The sequence below is a fragment of the Salvia splendens genome, chromosome 10 (genome assembly GCF_004379255.2).
Source record: "Salvia splendens isolate huo1 chromosome 10, SspV2, whole genome shotgun sequence".
NCBI classification, from domain to species: Eukaryota; Viridiplantae; Streptophyta; class Magnoliopsida; order Lamiales; family Lamiaceae; genus Salvia; species Salvia splendens.
This window is the reverse complement of record NC_056041.1, coordinates 8,310,395-8,326,130: the sequence shown is the minus strand read 5'-3', so window position 1 is coordinate 8,326,130 and position 15,736 is coordinate 8,310,395. Positions and strand designations below refer to the sequence as shown.

At 34.9% G+C, this 15,736-nt stretch overlaps 4 protein-coding genes and 1 non-coding gene across 6 annotated transcripts; 3 read left to right on the top strand and 2 right to left on the bottom strand.

Annotated features, from left to right (window-relative positions):
- Positions 1–206: 206 nt before the first annotated feature.
- TRNAA-AGC lies at positions 207–279 on the top strand. The gene has a single exon. It is a non-coding gene; the product is annotated as a tRNA-Ala (tRNA).
- Positions 280–442: 163 nt separating this feature from the next.
- On the bottom strand, positions 443–2,425 carry LOC121750233. Its single transcript, XM_042144727.1, has 2 exons — positions 2,163–2,425; positions 443–1,018 (listed from the first exon to the last, which is right to left on the bottom strand). The coding sequence occupies exons 1-2, from the start codon at positions 2,274–2,276 to the stop codon at positions 575–577; spliced, it is 558 nt and encodes a 185-aa protein (XP_042000661.1). The 5' UTR covers positions 2,277–2,425; the 3' UTR covers positions 443–574.
- A 1,828-nt stretch (positions 2,426–4,253) lies between these two features.
- On the top strand, positions 4,254–6,118 carry LOC121751279 (pectate lyase-like). The gene is made up of 4 exons (XM_042145995.1): positions 4,254–4,494; positions 4,581–5,235; positions 5,441–5,683; positions 5,752–6,118. The coding sequence occupies exons 1-4, from the start codon at positions 4,304–4,306 to the stop codon at positions 5,971–5,973; spliced, it is 1,311 nt and encodes a 436-aa protein (XP_042001929.1). The 5' UTR covers positions 4,254–4,303; the 3' UTR covers positions 5,974–6,118.
- Positions 6,119–6,688: 570 nt separating this feature from the next.
- On the top strand, positions 6,689–9,768 carry LOC121751249 (ubiquitin-conjugating enzyme E2 2). Of its 2 annotated transcripts, none has more exons than XM_042145963.1 (6): positions 6,689–6,857; positions 7,374–7,517; positions 7,698–7,723; positions 8,386–8,475; positions 8,551–8,639; positions 9,454–9,768. In XM_042145963.1, exons 2-6 carry the CDS (start codon positions 7,393–7,395, stop codon positions 9,580–9,582), a joined length of 459 nt encoding a protein of 152 aa, XP_042001897.1. In that variant the 5' UTR covers positions 6,689–6,857; positions 7,374–7,392; the 3' UTR covers positions 9,583–9,768. The 2 variants fall into 2 exon arrangements, with proteins under 2 accessions (XP_042001897.1, XP_042001895.1); XM_042145961.1 differs by having other exon boundaries at positions 6,695–6,857; positions 7,385–7,517.
- A 1,363-nt stretch (positions 9,769–11,131) lies between these two features.
- On the bottom strand, positions 11,132–12,009 carry LOC121751368 (transcription factor PRE3-like). The gene is made up of 2 exons (XM_042146098.1): positions 11,827–12,009; positions 11,132–11,424 (listed from the first exon to the last, which is right to left on the bottom strand). The coding sequence occupies exons 1-2, from the start codon at positions 11,950–11,952 to the stop codon at positions 11,275–11,277; spliced, it is 276 nt and encodes a 91-aa protein (XP_042002032.1). The 5' UTR covers positions 11,953–12,009; the 3' UTR covers positions 11,132–11,274.
- Between the last annotated feature and the right edge of the window lie 3,727 nt (positions 12,010–15,736).

The window sequence follows — 15,736 nt, the reverse complement described above, 5'->3', positions numbered from 1 at the left end:
ATTCCACACATTCTGGAGTAAGTAGTAGGAGTAAATTCATTGGCAAAAAATTGTATAATGTCAGCGTCGGGGAGTTATGTTCATAGTATTATCAACATTAAATTGGTAACCAATTCAAGCAATTATAGCAGGGAGGCGTGCCGACGTCGCCAATTTGAACTACCTTCAACAATCATCTTTGTAAATAGACGAATTATCGAACATAAGGGGATGTAGCTCAGATGGTAGAGCGCTCGCTTAGCATGCGAGAGGTACGGGGATCGATACCCCGCATCTCCATTTTATGTTTTTTCATAACAATTGGAGGAGGACAACGATTTATTACCGAATGTTCTTAAATCTTAATGAATACTGAGTGGTCTACCAAATTAGAAAGATTACTTGTAAGACAATTGTTGACAACAAACAAACTAGCTCTCTAATTTAATTACTGCCCAATATATTTCACTAAACAACTTTATTGATTCATTCACCCCAACATTTTAAATAAAACCTTGAATAAAATCAATCGTCAAACAAACGTAAAAGAAAGCTATACTAATATACATTCCAAAAAACAAAAAAACAATCCCATTTAATCAGCCTCTTGCAACCCTTCCACAAGAAGCGAGCCCACAAACAACCCCACACCCCCAACCGCCAGCAGCCCTCCAATGAGGGCCTGCACCGCCACCAGTGCCGTCGAGTCGTCCGGGATCACGACAACGACGAGCACAGCCGCCACTAGGAGGGGCAGGGCGGTGGAGGCCAATGCGGCAGGTGAAGTGTCCACAGCCTTCTCGAGCAGACTGAGCAGGCCGAGGTCTTCCGCTTTGGAGAGAAGGCCGAGCTTCTCTATGGATGATAGAGTCACGCCAAATTCCTCGGCTTTGGAGAGTAAGCCGGCTTTTTCGACGCTGCTCAGCACCTTCCGCTTCTCCAGCTTCTTGAACACGTCCACTTCTACCTCTTCGCGGCCCTCGTAGAATAGTCCCGCGCCGAACCACTCCTTTTTCCACTTCGAATCGTACTTATTCACCTGCAAATTAATTGCAATATCGAGATTAAATTGACCCGAAATTATTCTTATCTTATTAACGCAACACTTTGCTATAACAACAAACAAATACTCCCCTCTGTCACCCAATATGTGTCCCACTTTGACTCGACCGGGTTTTAAGAAACGTAATAGAAAGTGGGTTGAAAAAGTTAGTGGAATGTGAGTCATACTTTTTTATATAGTTTTATAATAAAATGTTAGTGACATTGTGTTAGTAGAATGTGAAGTTCATTACCCAAAATAGTAAAAATAAAATGAGACAATTAATATGGGAAGAATCAAAAAAAAAAAATGGAACACGTAATGGGGAACAGAGGGAGTATTCATTCGTCTCTTTCTAAGTGACACGTTTTTCCTTTTTTAAATGTTTGACTCTAATTGACATGATTTTCTGAAATTGGAACATCAATATCTTTACTTCGAATCTCACTTATTCGCCTAAAATAATACTACTAAATAAAATATCGAGATTAAATTGACCATGGATTATTCTTATTCTTATAACAAATTAGTAATTACTTTTAATAACTAATGTGTAAGCGATTAAAATCAGTAGTAATTAATTAGAGCACTCAACTTTACACATAGACAGGATAAATCCAAAAAGTACTCTCTCCGTTCTTGAAATTTTGTTACATTTTTTCATTTCCGTTCGTCCCACAAAATTTGTTACATTTCACTTTTTACCATTTTTGGTAGTGCACTTTATATTCCATTAATTTATTTTTAATCACATTTTATTATAAAACTAATACGCTAAAAGTAGGACCCACATCCTACCAACTTTTTCACACTATTTTCCATTACATTTTTTAAAACTTGTGCCCGATCAAACTATGACAAAATTTGAGGGACAAATGAAGTAGTAATTAATTAGAATACTCAACCTTGCACATAGCATTAGACTATTAAGAAGATAAATCCATACCGATGAAAAGTACATCTAATCATTTTAAATCTTAACAATCATAAGCAAGTAAGAAAACATAGTTCAAATAGATAGTTTCAGTTTCCTACCAAAATATCTATCTAGGATGGAGTCCTGAATTCAATCTCATAAATTGAACATACTACATATATAATCTTGCAAACTGAAGAATGAGAATGACATTACTAAAAATACCTTCTTTTGTGGTGCCATGGCTAGGAAACGAGGGGCATAATTGGAAGGAAAAAGACGAGGGCGGGAATTGGAGGGAAATAAACCGTTTCCGGCGACTTTCGTTGCTGCTGCCATTAGAGTTTCAAACTCTCAGCAGCCGGATTTTGCCAACCGGCGGAGTGATTTGGCTTTAGGGATTGTTTGATAGTTTTCCAGCTAGCAAAATGTAATTCGATATTTGGGGGAGGAAATCTAGAGGTCCACCAATCAGGGCGCTGCTTATCCAAACAGGATTAATTGAGTGGATGTTATATTGACCTTTATCCACTGAATAAATGATTGGGTCGGATTAAATCACTTGAGATTTGGGCCAACTCCTAAACTTAATTGGCCTGTGAAAATAACCTAAATTTTGGGTCCAATAAACCTTATCCCATTATAAACAATTTATGAAGATAATTAAATAGTTAATCTCTCGATTAATTATTTCCTTAAACGAATGAGTCTTCTGATTCCTTAATAACTCCGCCATCGGATTAATATAATATATTTTGTTTCTAGAGTTTTTTATGGTATGTAGAATAAAATTAATTGGGTCATCTTCTTATTATTAGCTACTTTATAGTTAATGTGCAATGGTAATAATTATTCGTAATTTTATACCGTTCATGTAATGCAAGTAAATTTTATTTATGATTATGCTTTTCATCTATGATTTTTCGCATATATAAATAAAAATATATGTTTGGTTATGATGCAATTTATATAGTGTCTGAAAAGCTGGAGACACTGAAATGAATGAAAATGAAGATCATTCCTATATACATGCGATCCAATAATTTTATGTACACATAAAAAATTTATGAAAGTGTAAGGATATTTATATTCTTATATGACCTATGTGTCTATCGGTTTAATTATAAGGATCAAGTTTATATTAAATGATAAGAATTCTAATATAAAAGACGATCCCGTGATGGATTGATTTCGATTAAAGAATTAGAATTCGGGTGTATTGACAACCCTCTTCTCTTACCTCTAATTATATAATATAATAGTGTATATTTATATGTATGCGAAGAGTTTCATTACCATATATATATATTTATATTTATTATACTTATAAAATTATATATGTATGAAAGGTAATGATTATGTATGAAAGGAAATCTTGATCCTGCTTCCATCCATGAGGTGGAGTTATCTCTGTAAAAATCATGCTCAATTCTATCTTGACCAAACCTCTCTCTATCCTTGCCATTGCTAATTAATCTCTCTCTCTCTCTCTCTATGTGGTGTGTGTATTGATGTTGAGAAAAACAAGATATACATATAGAATATGCTGTTTGTAGTTTGGCTTGGAAGTTAGTTTATGGGGATTCTATCCAACTAAATTAGTACATTGCTTGAGCTTGGAAGAGAGAATAGCCAAGGGGAAGAGATGTGGTTCTTTTCTTTGTAGATGTGATTGCTCAAAACTCACCTTTTTCAAGCCGTTTCGAATCTTCACATCTATAATTCTCACACAAAATAATGACATCATTTCTAGTTAGATAATTAAATAGTTATAATAAGCATCATGATTATAATGTATATATCTTGGCATCCAAATGACATAATCATCTTTGTTAATTAAATAAAGTTTATCATTATAATATTACTTTATGATATAAAAAATTATGCCCTCAGATGCCGACCAAATATTTTTTGTCATGAGAATTAAAAAATTTAGTGACAATATAACATGTCGATTTGTCACAGTAATTATTTCATAATATTGTTTTACTTATATAGTATAATTAATAATTTAATACATTTGACCATCCTCCACATTTCTCTCTCAAGTCATACACTAATCTTTCCCACTTTTCCCTCTTGACTTCTCATTCTTATTATCCATTTCTTCCACAAATATTGGTTGATTCAACATTTTAGTTGGGATGCACTATTGCAGAGGTATCATACCTATCTCACACTTCAAACACCACCATTACACACCACATATGCTTAACTTCTTTTTAATTATGTGGGTTTATATTCCGCATGATGATGCTAAAACTTCCCATAGATTATGTAGGTCAAATAACTTAGTAGGAAAAACCAAAAAAAAGAAGAAAAAACAGTAGGAAAAGAATAAAATATTTTTCCATTCATTTTCAAGAATGGATCCTATTAGGTTTATGTTGGTTTTCTTGATTTCTGTCGTGGCCTTGGTCACAACAAAGGCAAACAATACTGAGACAGACGACGTCGTATGGCGGGAACGTGCATTACAAGCGAGGCAAGCTAATCAACAGGCGTATGAACCAAATCCTCACATTATCCTAAATCATTTTAACAGACATGTTCACAAGTAAGTTTATTTAATTATGTTTTGAAAACCCTAAACTTTTCAAACATAATAGTAACATTCCATTTTGGGCTAATTAATTTGTGAAGGGCATTTGAAGGTTACAACTCGACAAGAAGAGGTCTAAGTAAGCACCATAGTGGGCCATGCGAGGCCACAAACCCTATTGACCAATGTTGGAGGTGTGACCCACATTGGGAAAAAAACCGCAAAAAGCTAGCCGATTGTGTCCTAGGGTTCGGGCGCCACACCACCGGGGGCAAGGCGGGAAAGATCTACATGGTGACGGACCCCTCAGACAACGACCTAGTCAACCCAAAGCCGGGAACCCTAAGGCACGCGGTGATCCAGACAGAGCCACTCTGGATCATATTCGCGCACCACATGGTGATCCGGCTCTCTCAGGAGCTGATCTTCACGTGCAACAAGACCATCGATGGGCGCGGGGCCCAGATCCACATCACAAAGGGAGCGGGATTCATGATCCAATACGTGAGCAACGTGATCATACACAACATCAAGATCTACGACATCAAAGTGGGCAGCGGAGGCCTCGTGCGAGACTCCATCACCCACTACGGGCAGCGTGGGCAGAGCGACGGCGATGCTGTCTCCGTGTTCGGATCCAGCAACATTTGGCTTGACCACTTGTCCCTATCTAGTTGCTATGATGGCCTAATCGATGTGGTCAAAGGGTCGACGGCTGTCACCATCTCAAATTGTCATTTCGCTCGCCATAATGATGTATGTAATGTAATATCAAAACAAAGTAGGAGTTGGGAGTATTTCATAATGAGAGAATTGAAACCACTTTATAAATCGATTTATAGGTTCCTTTCTCTTATTACTAATTGGTTTTAGGATGAAAATTTTCTATCAATGCTTTATGATGGAATCTTATTGATTTCTATCAAGGGTAAAACAAATAATAATAATTGAATATATGCAGGTTTTGCTATTTGGAGCAAGCGATAGCTACTCAGATGACAAGATAATGCAAGTAACGGTGGCGTTTAACCATTTTGGGAAAGGTTTGATTCAAAGAATGCCGCGAGTGAGGTATGGGTTCGTGCACATTGTAAACAACGACTACACAAAGTGGGAAATGTACGCGATAGGAGGAAGCCAAGGCCCCACCTTACTTAGCCAGGGCAACCGCTTCTTTGCCCCAGATAATAGGAACGCCAAAGAGGTATCTATCAATAAATTCTATTTATTTTGTAATGATTGATGATTCTGATGTTGTTTGTAACAATGCAGGTGACTAAGAGAGAGTATACGACGGAGAGTGTGTGGAAGAATTGGGTGTGGAAATCGGAGGGAGATGTGTTGCAAAATGGCGCGTTTTTCATCCAATCGGGAGATCCGCATCACAAGTTTGTACATGGCCCCGACTATATTCCACCTAAACCGGGCCAATTTGCTAGCACGCTGTCGCGACACTCCGGACATTTGAAATGCATTCCCGGTCTACCTTGTTAACAATGCACATGTAACTGTCCTAAATTCCACTTGGATCTTATTAGAACTGATGATCAACATAAATCAATCGTACTATTTGAAAAACACATGTTAGTTAGTTTATGTATATATTCTGCATTTCTAGTGTATAATTGGTGGAGCTTTTAAATTTTATCGCCATAGTGGGACTCATTGTATTAGTGTAACTCTATTATTTACTACACATCTTATTTTAGCATTTTGGTTGGCTTCCTATTATTTCTCTTATTTCACTAATTCATTCTCTTTATAATTCAAAAACTAATATGTACAAATTAGATGATTATATTTCATTAGTTTTTTTATCCAAATCTTTTATATTTCTTAAAATTTGAACTGCTAAAGTAGGATGTGTTATCGTGGATAGAGGAAGTATGACCATCGTGATAGAATTGGTTTTATATTAATAGATTTGGTCGAGTTGGAAAAAGTGATTAATCGGAGAGATGATTTGTAACAAATCCGTGATCCTGGAAGTGAACAAAGGAAATAATTAATTATTACAAATAATCAACCTTATTCCATAATGAAACACATTTAATTATGAGAACAGTGAATTTTGTTTATCGAATCCGCAAGTTTATTTTTGTAACAAATACACATATATGCGAAATTATTCTGGAAGCGATCCAGGAGAATCATTAATTCTTACAAATAATCAGCCCTATCCCATGTGTAATCATATTTAATTTGTAAAAAAGAAGTGAAAACAAGATTAATCGCGGCAGTGTTAAAGTGGGACACCAATCCCCAAATGAAGTCATACTAAACGCAATACCAATATAAAGATTCGATTTTTCCTCTTTCCCTTCCATTTCTCCACTCGAGCTCCGTCCCTGCTCTCTGCCAAGACTTCACTCAAAAAGGTAAGCCCATACCCTTTTCTGAATTTAATGAATCAATTGCTAATTAGATCTTTTATTCTAGAAATGCCTCGAGATTTTGATTTTGTTGGGGAAACCCTTGAATTCGTGCTTCCCGTTTAATTGCTCCTCTTTTTTAAGCTGTTGGATCTTCATAGTTGTGGCTGATTTACCCTAATCGGCCTATGTGGAAAATATAGGTGGATTATTACCTGTTGTTGGCAGGAATGATTATTATTGATGTGAGGAGCTGGGATATTGGTGCCCTAATTGTTCTACTCTTATTTTATAGTACTAAATTGCCTAAGTACATGTCAATATCCCTTGTCTTTGGTTTATGTTCTGATGAATTATTGCAATGGTGTGCTCAATTCATGTTTATGATCGAGTCAATTTTGGATTATGAACTGCTACAGGTTAGGGGTGTCTAAAAAAGGATTGCTTTTGAGGTTGGGGTACTTGTTAAGTTGTTTTGATTGTTTGTATCTCCTTCCCTTTGGGTTGGTAAATATATCTCAGTGCTTCTGCAGGCAATAATATGTCGACTCCATCTCGGAAGAGACTGATGAGGGACTTCAAGAGATTGCAACATGACCCACCTGCCGGTATCAGTGGGGCACCGCAAGACAACAACATTATGCTCTGGAATGCTGTTATATTTGGGTTAGTTCGTTGTCTACATCTAGTCAAGCAGGATTTCATTTCTAAAGGATTGTGTTACTTTAATGTGTCTTTATAACTTAGTACTCTACTATTAAGCAGGTGATTATTTTGTTTCTCTTTTGTAGTTCGTAAAGTGTGGTTAGTCATGCTAATTGTGGTGTATTTGTTGTGTGATTGCAGTCCGGATGATACACCGTGGGACGGAGGTCAGTATATATACTGGAACTTAACTGTCTATCTTTATTTGCGTGGTTCACTTGTGTATTTCTGCCTTTTTTATGTGAATCCCTAAATCCCTTTCTATTTGCTATAAACGAGCATGTTTGCTCTCTGTGGTCTTGGAATGTTATGGTCTGTCTTGTGCCTTTATAATGGAGTATTATAGAAGCATCAGGATAAAGATGAGTAGATGCAATAGATAGTACAGAAAAATGCGTAGCTTTATAGATCTCATTGTTAAGATCATTTGCCTTTTAATAGACATGAATGATATATGACCGGATTCTTCGGGCCCTAAGTTCACCAAACAATAAGTTCATGCTAACTTAAAGTTTTGCTAGATACCTCATTTAGTGGAACTATCTTTGATGTTGTCGAAATATTAACATCCACCTTGTTTATTTATGAACTAGTTTTCATGCAATGCAGAGATGATGACAGTAATGGGGTCCATCCTGCGGGATCTTGTAGATAAAGTTAGATAACTCATTGTAGCAAAGCGTTTGATCATCATCGTTACAATGCATATTCTTATGTAATAAAGAATATTATTGTCCAATAAGTTTGCATGCTTTATTATGCTTGTGCTTGCATCCTACTCATTATTCATGATATTTGTGTGGTGTATATGCATTGGCCAATTTGACAGGTACGTTCAAGTTGACCCTGCAGTTCACAGAAGATTATCCAAACAAGCCACCAACAGTTCGATTTGTTTCTAGAATGTTCCACCCAAACAGTATGTCACTGCATGAGGGTTCAATAATATCATATATTTGTTTATCATGTGCTTAAATTTGTCGGTTGGGTTCAGTTTATGCAGATGGAAGTATATGTTTGGACATTCTTCAAAATCAGTGGAGCCCTATTTATGATGTTGCAGCTATACTAACTTCAATCCAGGTAAATATGCCGCTATTTGTTGCTTTGAACATTTTATAATAATAGCTAAAATATCTGATGGCTGAATAATATCCTGTTGCTTGTATTCTTAATGAAACGAATTTTTTTTTGCTTCTGTATATACTCAGGAAACAAATGTCTACCAATCCGGGTTAGATAAATGGTTAATAATATTCAAATACTTGTATGTAAACATATCTGTTAAGGCCATCATTATCCGAGAAAGATGCTTTTGAGTTGAACATGCTAATGAAAGTTGTTATGACATCAGTTATTGATACTTTTCCTTTTGACTTCTTTGCTGGATGGTTTGGCATCTTAGCATCACCACATTGCTTCAATTTTTGTTTACTCAGTCGCATATTGTTTATGCAAGCACCTCTCTCTCTCTGTCTCTCACTCACGCGCACACACAGAGTGTGATAATGGTTCATGCTAAATACCGGATCCCACTAACTCCTCTTGACGATCTGCTGGGCTGCATTTGATTAAGAAGCCTCATAAGTAGTCCCATTCTGCTTATCTAAAGAAAATCGTCCACGTAAATAGATTGAGTGAGTCCTCATTTTAAGACGCGTGGTTAGATTGCTATATTCTGATGTCTACAACCAACCACAGCTTGCGATTGTTTAAAATTGAAGTATGGCAATCCCACAAGAAACAAGGAGAGGCTTTTGGAGATCTATTGCTATAATAAAGTCTTATTTTCATTTTCCACATACATGAAAGACCTGCTTGGTTTCATATATATGAACGAATATGATGATGTATCTGTCTCGATAGAAAAGGTTGACATCCATTTTTAATTATGCAGTCTTTGCTGTGTGACCCCAATCCGAATTCCCCTGCAAATTCTGAAGCTGCGCGGATGTTCAGCGAGAATAAGAGAGAATACAATCGCAGAGTGAGGGAGATCGTGGAGCAGAGCTGGACGGCTGATTAAAATCGAGGGTCAGGCGTTTTGGAGGCGTAAGTTTACTTATGGTATGTATTGGGATATTTCTCTGTTTGAATTGGATCAAGTCATTTAGCTTATAAATCATGCCAAGACTGCTGCATTATATCGTGTAAATTTGTGACTGGGAATTGTAATGAATGTATTACTCGGGACATCGTTCTTATTTTGCAACTCTTTCGGTCCTCCTTATATCATTGAAAACGCTGAAGAGCCACCAAAACCCGATGCCCAACAACGTTACGATATGTTGAATGGTGTTGATAATGGTAATGAGTTGTGGCTTGGCGTGTTCTAATTACAAAAATCAAAATAAAAATTTTTATTATCTAATTGCAAAAGTTACTAGGATTCACAAGATTTAGATTGTTTATTCTGTATTTGTTACTGTTTTGAGTAGAGAGTATTATTATTTGTATAGCAATAGCTTTTATCTCCTAGAATTAGAATTTGGGGTTAGCAGTCTTTATTTAGTTTGGAGTTTCATTTTCCTATTAAGAGTCTGATTATAATTATAAATAGCTACTAATTTAAAGGTTAGGATGGAAGATCTGCAATAATAATACTAACAAAAAATAACATGAATTATTAATACTGCTAGTAACGAAATTTGACTATTTGAGGTGCGATCAACTTCCCCGGGCCTACAATGATAAATAAAAAATAAATGCAAATGTTTTCTCTGTAATAAGATTGTGACGTCATAAATAAATATGGAGATATGCATCAACGTTTCATCATGATTTATGGGAAATTGATGAGGTTTTTATGATCCAAGTTTAGAGAGCGTTACCTGCCATAATTTTCGTGCTTCCGTAAGCGAAAATTCTACACAAATGATAAAGCATGGCCAAAACTTTAAATTTTGTTAGCATGCGTATTAATTGATTAATTTTAGATTTAATTTTTTTTAATAAAAATAGCGTGTCAATAGATCAAGAAAATAAAAAATTAAAGGTGGAATGTGCATAGTATGTTATTATAACAGAATAGTGATAGCTAGAAGAATATATTTTCCCATTTAATTTGGCAGATTGTCAAAGTTAGTAGTAGGATTAATTTGGTTGATAAATGATAATGATGAGCTGGTTTGAGATCCGATGCAAGATTATTAACTTAACAATCCATTCCATACTTCAATCTTAACTTTGGAAGTTATTTATTTAGTTATATCATAGTAATTAATATTCACATAAAAACATACTCCCTCCGTCCCGCACTACTCGCACATTTCCTTTTGGGCACGAAGATTAAGGAATGAGTGATAGACAAAGTCAACAATTACGGCTGTAGGTATAAATTGTTACTAAAAATGGAAAGAGTGCAAATAATTTGGGACGCCCAAAAAGGAAATAAGTGCAAGTAGTGCGGGACGGAGGGAGTATAATATTCACATACTACTATAATACATGCGATCTAGCAAGCTAGCTACCACGCTTCTAGTAGTCTATTTCTTGTTTTATTTCACCATTGCACGTTACATGAATAATTTATATGCAATGTTAAAATATAAAGGTAGTAACTAATAATAAGAAGATGATCTGAAATTTAATTTTATTACATTAAATCCTCATCCACGTAGCATGAAACAACTCTAGAAATAAATTACAGGAGATGAATGGCGAAGAAAATAGCAATTAAAATTCATAGTCGAAAAAATATAGTCCGTATTAAAACTAGCTAGTGCATTAATAAGCTTCTAATAAGATCAGCTTGAGTTGTGTCTGCGTTTTCAAGCAATTCAGACAACCTATCACTCAACTCATCAACTTCTCTGTTCAAGCTTCTAATGTAGTTGCATGTCTCCTGCAACACTTTGGTTGCCGACTTCTGCAAAATACCATAAATATTAAATTCATAAGAAATTAATTAGTATTAAAGTATATATAGTTGCAGTTTGGTATAGATTGAAAGTATCATGATATTTTAAAAGTAGTAGTTATATTTTATTTTTCCTTGCACATGCATTGAGCTTGGTCTGACATCTAATATTATAAACAAGACATAAACAAATGGCAGGGTGGGAACTTTTCATGTTCAAGAATATGGCACAATTTTTTAAATTTATTTATACTAGCATCACACTGTTCCAAGGTTATCTTCTATACCATGAAAACTTAAAACTTTGGGCCTTGTGATGATTTTGAAATTAATTACATCAATATTAACCTTATAGGTTGTTAGACAAAAATTAATTCAATTGATTGTAACTTATGTAATGAAAAAGTGTACCTTGTCAGAGCGCCTATTGTGCATCTCGGGAAGAAGTTGCTGAAGCCTGGAGACGAGATCGTTGATTTGATCTTCTGTGACCCTTGAAGATCCAGAGTGCCTTGATCTTGATCTTCGGCTCGACATTTTATGTATACGTGAGATTAATGTGAAATGTAAGAGGATATATTAGTAGAGACTAAGGCTGTATATATAGTATGGTGAGAAGTGAATGAAGTTGAGAAAGAAGTGGAAAGGAAGAGATATATGTAGGTAGGCAGAGAGTAGGAAAGTAGTGTAAAAACACAGTACAAGGTTTGTAGTAGAGTAGAAAGAAACAGTTGGTGTCTGGGAGTGAAGAAGACAATTGCATGAGAGGTCTTGCATTTAAATAGGGTTTCTATTTTGTTTATATTTTTTACATGTTAATCAACTGTATATAGCATCTCCATCTGGATTAATACATGAAAAACTGAAATACTACTATCATATCATAAAAATATTATACTCCCTCCGTCCCATTAAATATGAAACATTTGGTTTTCGACACGGGATGTAGTATTGTATTGTGAGTTAATGAAGAGAGAAGAAAAAGTATAGAGTGTTATTTCCATTTTTAGCAACGTTTCATTTTTAATGGGATAACCCAAAAAGGAAAACGTTTCATTTCTAATGGGACAGGAGTATATATTGTTTTATTATGTTAATAACATCACATCATATGATCTAGTTTTGGTTATGCAAAATATCTCAATTTTTTCATGTCATTAATTTTATAAAAGTGAAATTGATGATTGTATTTTTTCTAAAAAAAATTATAGTTATTTAAAAGTGCAGCTGTAAATATAATAGGAGGTAAAGGACTCAAAGAGACAATTTGTTTTTATTTGTTCACTAGAGGATATGTGATTATATTCTGTGTGTCCCATATAAATTACTTAATAAATACTAGTATTGTAAAATATATCCGGGCACGGTAATATTGAGGAAAAATCTTTTGGGAAAATGAATGGAAACAAATAAAAAAAATAGTAGAAAGAAGAGAAATAATTGAAAGTTAAGTTGGAGACAATCTCCGCAAGATAATATTCGTGCTTACATATTGCTGCAATTGGCTCCACACGAATCTGCTTCATACTCGAGCCTGAATATGTGCTTCTTCGACTCATCTAATATGTTGATGTATGTTTGTATATATGATCATCAAATCTTGTATTCCAATGGATCTAATTGAATAATTTCAGCATTTTGTAAATGCATGCCTATTTATAGTTTGCGAGTGGTTGTTCAGATTTACAAAATGTTAGGATACTACTATACTAGGTGAAAATTAAGTGTACATGAAAATGGAACAATATAATTAATATGAGACTACACACACAACTTCCAATTGTATTTTTTTTTTCTCTTTTCCATAATTAACTTAGATCCATTTGGCGAAAACAGAGAGAGTCTGGTCAAACCTTTAATCATGGTATAGTTTCCATAAATGGAAAGCACAAATTGACACGTAGAAGCTTCAAACCGACCATAATTTAATTAATATAGAACATAAAAAGAGATTAGATGACAATGTAGCATGAACTCTACATTAATATTGTTGGTGTGAGGTCATTGATGAGCAGTTACGATGGAAATGAATCTTCATCTTATCTCTGTGTCACTCAATTTTATTTGCCAGATCTTTTATTAAATTATTCTTGGATCTTCACTACTTACGTGTTAATCACTTTGACAATTTTAGAGTATTATGATCGTAGACAAAAAATCAATAAAAAAAACTTGCAATAAGCTTTTCCCTGTCCACAAACAAGTAAATACTTTGAATTAGCTCAACGTGCGCGGCTAATATGCTGTACTATAGAATAGAATAGTTTTTTTATATATGACAAAAGCTCAAGCCGAAAAAATGACGAGATATCGCATCTGTACAAAAGAAATTCAAAATAGAAACGAATTAACACATCGACAAATATCAAAAGCTCTATTCACAATTATTATAGAAGATCTACGAACGAACATGAAATCAGAAGCAAATGAGCAATACACATCCTAACATTATCTGTCAACTTCATTCATTAGAAATGAATGATCTCAAAACAACTCCAAGTTGTAGGAGTATTTCTAAACATCCATCACAGAACATACAACAAAGAACTCACTACTCAAGTGAACTAAAAAGAAGAAAAGGTCATGAAGGCAGGACACACAAACACAAGCAAGAGAAAAACACAAATGCAATAAGAAACAGTCACTACAATATGCCACAACCCTAAATTGCATCATTCGGTCTTTTTCGATAAATTACATGTGGCTTAATTATGTTGCACGTGTTGATAGCTATTAGGAAATTCAAATGTGAAGATGGTTAGCCAATTTATCGGAACAATGTCTAAAATTGAGGCATCGTCATATCTAGTGACAACAAAACTAAACAAGACTCTAAAACTACAATTGGGGTATCGTCTTACCGTCACTCCATCGCCTTGGTTCGTTTACCAAAATTAGTCTTATTAATTTTTGTATGAACTTTATCACTATTTTTTTCCTTTCTCCTAATTTATAGTACTATTTTTCCCTTTCTTATTTTATCAGTTATACATGAAAAACTATGTTGTTATCCACAAACGTCTATTTTCATGGACGGATGAGGAGTACAGATTTTTTTTCTGAGTATTTTTTATGTTAATTGATCACTTCTGTTTTGGCAGAATTATGATCATAAACACGTGCATAGAAGGCGCCGAATGGCTGGAGGCTATTAGATTCCAAAACTGAATGATAAATTGATTATTAGTAATTTATTTAAATATCTTTCTGATTGGTGAAATATATAGGCATTGATTTTTTAACCCAAAATAATAATTGCTTTTTAAATTAATAGGGTTGTAGCTCAGTGATATTCTACAATTTCAACTGGGGTAATAAAGTAATTCAGTCCAAAGTAATGGCCAAATTAGTAAAGTTGAATAAAAGATTCAACTTATTGTTCAAATTGTGCATTGCAGTCCGATTAACCCGAGGCTTTGCTCGATTCATTATCCATTGGATTTAATTAAGAGCAGGCCTAATCATCAAATCAAAATATACCCAACAAATTTTAATTTTTTAAAGGCCCAATTCGATTCCACTAGTCGTATGTGGGTCGCTCGACATGGGTACTCTGTTCACTTTCCAATTACAGGTGGTATTATTTTAATTTAACTATATAAGTTATATAAAAATAAAGAATTAATATCGGGGTAAAAAACGGCGCGCCGCTCTCAGAGAGAGAGAAGAGCGAGAGAGAGAGGAGAGAAAGAAGAGAAGAGAGAGAGAGAGAGAGCAGAGAGAGAGAGGAGAGAGAGAGATCGCGCGAGAGAGAGAGAGAGAGAGAAGAGAGAGAGAGCGATCGAGAGCCGAGAGATAGCGATCGAGGGAAGAGAGGAGAGAGAGATGAGCGGAGCTAGCGAGAGAGAGAGAGAGGAGAGCGAGCGCGAGAGAGAGAGAGTGAGAGAGGAAGAGAGAGAGAGATCGCATAGAGATCTATTTCTATATATCTCGCCTCGAGCTCTCTCTCTCGTCTATCGATTACTCAGTTCTCTCTCTCATCTCTACTCTTCTTCTTCTCTCTCTCTCTCTCTCTCTCCTCTCTCTCTCTCTCTCTCTTCTCTCTCTCTCAATGTAAATGTAATGGCCATTTTTGATAAACTTTTATTGGCCTCAATCACCGCTCTTTCACGATACTCACGGTTCTTTTCAATTTAATTTTATTATATGTACTCAATGTATTTTCAAATTGATTTTGTTTTGATTAATATTTAATATCTACTACTATTATTTAATTTTTGGGTAATAAATGTTTATATAGCTATCAATTAATTTTATAATATCTTTATTTTTATTTTCATTCTTTTTTAATTTGTCTTGTTTTTACTAGATACTACTCCAT

What these genes read in the sequence shown, in the direction of transcription:
- LOC121750233 (XM_042144727.1), bottom strand. Translation starts at nt 2,276, where the DNA reads ATGGCAGCAGCAACGAAAGTCGCCGGAAACGGTTTATTTCCCTCCAAT. An exon ending in CCATGGCACCACAAAAGAAG is followed by an intron (nt 1,019 to 2,162) that starts GTATTTTTAGTA and finishes ATTAATTTGCAG; the next exon opens with GTGAATAAGTACGATTCGAA.
- LOC121751279 (XM_042145995.1), top strand. Translation starts at nt 4,304, where the DNA reads ATGGATCCTATTAGGTTTATGTTGGTTTTCTTGATTTCTGTCGTGGCC. An exon ending in ATTTCGCTCGCCATAATGAT is followed by an intron (nt 5,236 to 5,440) that starts GTATGTAATGTA and finishes GAATATATGCAG; the next exon opens with GTTTTGCTATTTGGAGCAAG. An exon ending in ATAATAGGAACGCCAAAGAG is followed by an intron (nt 5,684 to 5,751) that starts GTATCTATCAAT and finishes GTAACAATGCAG; the next exon opens with GTGACTAAGAGAGAGTATAC.
- LOC121751249 (XM_042145963.1), top strand. Translation starts at nt 7,393, where the DNA reads ATGTCGACTCCATCTCGGAAGAGACTGATGAGGGACTTCAAGAGATTG. An exon ending in TGGAATGCTGTTATATTTGG is followed by an intron (nt 7,518 to 7,697) that starts GTTAGTTCGTTG and finishes GTGTGATTGCAG; the next exon opens with TCCGGATGATACACCGTGGG. An exon ending in TAGAATGTTCCACCCAAACA is followed by an intron (nt 8,476 to 8,550) that starts GTATGTCACTGC and finishes GGTTGGGTTCAG; the next exon opens with TTTATGCAGATGGAAGTATA.
- LOC121751368 (XM_042146098.1), bottom strand. Translation starts at nt 11,952, where the DNA reads ATGTCGAGCCGAAGATCAAGATCAAGGCACTCTGGATCTTCAAGGGTC. An exon ending in ACAATAGGCGCTCTGACAAG is followed by an intron (nt 11,425 to 11,826) that starts GTACACTTTTTC and finishes GGTATTTTGCAG; the next exon opens with AAGTCGGCAACCAAAGTGTT.